The 3360-nt window shown below is 38.1% G+C and overlaps 1 protein-coding gene across 1 annotated transcript; it reads right to left on the reverse strand.

Moving 5' to 3' along the window:
• Positions 1-253: 253 nt before the first annotated feature.
• On the reverse strand, positions 254-2809 carry LOC137815320 (serine/arginine-rich SC35-like splicing factor SCL30A). Its single transcript, XM_068618462.1, has 5 exons — positions 2389-2809; positions 2214-2291; positions 1617-1778; positions 779-919; positions 254-706 (listed from the first exon to the last, which is right to left on the reverse strand). The coding sequence occupies exons 1-5, from the start codon at positions 2538-2540 to the stop codon at positions 511-513; spliced, it is 729 nt and encodes a 242-aa protein (XP_068474563.1). The 5' UTR covers positions 2541-2809; the 3' UTR covers positions 254-510.
• Between the last annotated feature and the right edge of the window lie 551 nt (positions 2810-3360).

Consider the following 3360-nt stretch of genomic DNA (forward strand, 5'->3'; position numbering starts at 1 on the left):
CGGTTAAAGGACGATCTGTTCATGATCATATTTATTGGAGATTTTCAAAATAAAAATATTAATGTTTTATAGATTAGATACTTCATTGGTAAATATCGGTAAACATCCTAGGATATTCGATACAAATTCAAGGATCGATCATAGGTCCGACGGTTCCAGGGTTTCCAGCAAATTAGAATGCAGTGTCTACAAATCATATTCATCGTGTTTTTATGATAATCAATAAATAGCATTAAATGACAACACCCAAAACTTCAATGACAACCAACTAAAATATTAGCAATGTCTATATCAACAATCCAACTAAAAACTAGACGAAAAACAGCAATAAAATTCAAAATCAAAATGGGTCTAGACTTAGACTTACTACCTACGATGTTTAGTTCAAGCAACAAACATCTCTGACCTATAAAACCACAAATCAAAATCAAACTCGAAACAGAAGTTAAGCCCAATATTGTGACAAGATCAAGCATCTAATAGTCCAAGCCAAATTTGTTTTACCCTTATTCACTGACTGGGGGACCTATCATGGGCTCGTTCCCTAACATCACGGTCCGGACTTGGACTTCTGCTCCGAACTGGAGCCTTTGCAGGACTCCTCGAGCCCCCATTATAAGGTGGACTGCGTGAGTATGACCTCTCCCTACTATGCTGCGAATATGATCTTTCTCGACTGAACTTTCTATCCTCAGGGGAGGCAGATCTGCAAAACAGGCCATGCATCAAACAAGTGCAAAAGTGACTTTACATCCATTAGTCTGTACATGCCACATACCTAGAATACTCCGTTCGTTTAGGAGGGGAATAATAGTCACGACTGCGAGAACGAGATCTATGGCGTGGTGGTGGAGATCGAGAGTAGCGGGGTGAACGAGAGTAACGAGGAGGAGACCTCCTTCGATCATTAAATCGACCCCTGCGAAGAGAAAAAAAAAAGGCAATCAGTACTTCACCAGACCTATTAGCTGCAATATGCTGAAACTGAAAAGTAGGCAGAAGAAAAATGAAGCTTGATACTGTTTTAGTAGATAATAACTCAAAGAACCATTAGGTACAGCAAAAAAATTATACCCAGAAATTATGATTCCAGACAACCGTGAATCTTAGGAGTCAAGAATCCTGTTACAATTGATTCTTAAAAATGACTAAAATATGTTCAGTCGATACAAAATATTATTGTGAATATTCACACAAAAAATCTTGAAATGAGCGTAGTATGTTATATTTTCTAAAACTAGTAATTTGTTTCCACATTAATTACAGGGAAACAGCAAACAGCAAATTTATTTACTTCAAGATCCCTAAAGGAAAAGGGTAAGAATGCAAAGATTATTAGCTGAACATGTGAGGGAAAGGGCAGCAGCACCAACGAATTTGCAATATTTCCGATACAACAGATTTCAGATGGGCATTTCATTCAGATGTTGACTTTAAACTAGTATTTAACAAATTAAAAGAGCCTCATGAAGCTTCATCATAAATATAAACATGAGGTCTACATGCTGACAGAACCTAATCAGAATTGGGATAAGATATGATCGATTAAAGACGTAATTCAGTCAACGAAATTGAGAAGTAGCAACAAAAGTAGGTAAAGAGGAAAGTTGTTGCACCTTCTCTCTCTTGTCCTCATCTCAGTTGGCTTCTTTCTATTCTCCTCAGCAAAGACAACAGTGAGCTCCCGACCAAGCAGAACTTGACCATCCATATGATATTTAGCATCGGCTGCATCAGCAGGATCGACGTATTGAACAAAACCAAATCCACGAGGTTCTCTGCACACAGAAGGAAATGCGAAGGCATAATCATAACAGGTAATGGTCGGAATCCGATAGCAAACTGGTAATGAGAAGAGTGCCCAGTTTAGTGGGAAAATAGGCCCCAATGATATGGATAATAAAGCAGGCAAGCACTAGGCTGCTGACCTTTGTGTCAGTTTAAAGATGAGTGGAAAATCTTCAAGACTTGGAACATCTTCATAATGTAATGAAAGTGAAGTAGCTTGAAGTCTTGACTACCAATAACATCTTCTACTTACGTGATTGATGTCTTCAAAACTCTAAATCACTGCTAAACCTAAGAAGTGGCTATTACAATAGTAGCAGTCTCAAATAAAAGACCCTAATAAAAAGTGTGTATTGTTTTAAAGATGATAACGGATGCAGAATAGACAAGACGGAGGAGGAGAGAAAAGGGGAAAAGTGACTCACCCAGTGTAGTAATCCTTAGGCAGGTAAATGTCCTTGAGAGGACCAAATTGACCAAAAGGTCTGCGAAGATCCTCGGGCCTGAAAATCAATGGTAGGTTGATTGGAACAAAGATTGGGTCGGAAATTAGAAAGAAAGAAGGAAGGTAAACATAGAAAACAAAGGGAAAGAACGCGCCTGCAATCATGGCGAAGGTTACGAACAAGAAGGCTTGTAGGGAGATCTTGTTGTCGGGGACGAGGAGGGTAGCGGCCTCTAGGGCTGGGACTCCTCCCTCCTCCTCTTCTGCTGTAACGCGGCGGCGAAGGACTGTAACTCCTTCCTCTCATGTCTCGTGTTTTCTCTTCTCTTTTCACTTCTCTTCTGCCTGCAACTGCAATTGCAATGAATCTCTTGGTAATCTTCTAGCACACAAAAACCCAAATACTTTTCATTCCTTTTCTTGCCCTCATAACCTCACAACATTTAACAACTCTGCTACGTGCCTCCGCCGCCCCGTCTCATAACTCATATCCCTTGCCTATTCCTAGGGTTTTCCTATCATTCTCCTCTGGCCCAAGCTCTCTCCTCAGCCCAACCTTTTGGCCCGTTTCTCCCAACATTAATGCTTACCCAACATATATTTCTGTATTCCAAAAATCAATTTTTATAAAAAAATAAAAAATGTAGTTTATATTATAAATTGTATAATTTGAAAGTTTTTTCATATTGTATAATATAATTTTTTTTCTATTAAATTCTGAATTATTTAATCCAAAATATATATATATATATATATATATATATATATATATTTTAAATTGTTTCTGAATTCTATAAATATAGAAAATACTTCGGAATCCGAAAATAGTTTTCAGATTATGTAATATATTTTAAAAAAATTGTATTCTGGATTACATAATCAATCCTCTACCGAAACTTGTGAAATTGCGGCCTAATTTCTGCAATTTTATTATGGGTCCGTATTGCGCTGAAAAAAATTCACACAAGCACTTTCGTATGTTGTTTGCACCCAGGCAAGGAGGCACGTCCACAAACGAATCACAAAAAGAAGATACGGGGAAGAAAAGCCAGGACGTTTTGTTTTCGGAAAACCGGTTTTGTTCACTCTCGGTCTGGGACTTACTACGCCTTACTCCTTGGGTATTT

Source organism: Phaseolus vulgaris, chromosome 1, assembly GCF_000499845.2.
Source record: "Phaseolus vulgaris cultivar G19833 chromosome 1, P. vulgaris v2.0, whole genome shotgun sequence".
Lineage (NCBI taxonomy): Eukaryota > Viridiplantae > Streptophyta > Magnoliopsida > Fabales > Fabaceae > Phaseolus > Phaseolus vulgaris.

Excerpts from the sequence above, each read along its gene's own strand:
- LOC137815320 (XM_068618462.1), bottom strand. The coding sequence starts at position 2,540 with ATGAGAGGAAGGAGTTACAGTCCTTCGCCGCCGCGTTACAGCAGAAGA. Across the intron at positions 2,292-2,388 it reads AACCTTCGCCATGATTGCAG|GCCCGAGGATCTTCGCAGAC; the intron begins GCGCGTTCTTTC and ends ATTGATTTTCAG. Across the intron at positions 920-1,616 it reads ATGAGGACAAGAGAGAGAAG|GGGTCGATTTAATGATCGAA; the intron begins GTGCAACAACTT and ends TTCTCTTCGCAG.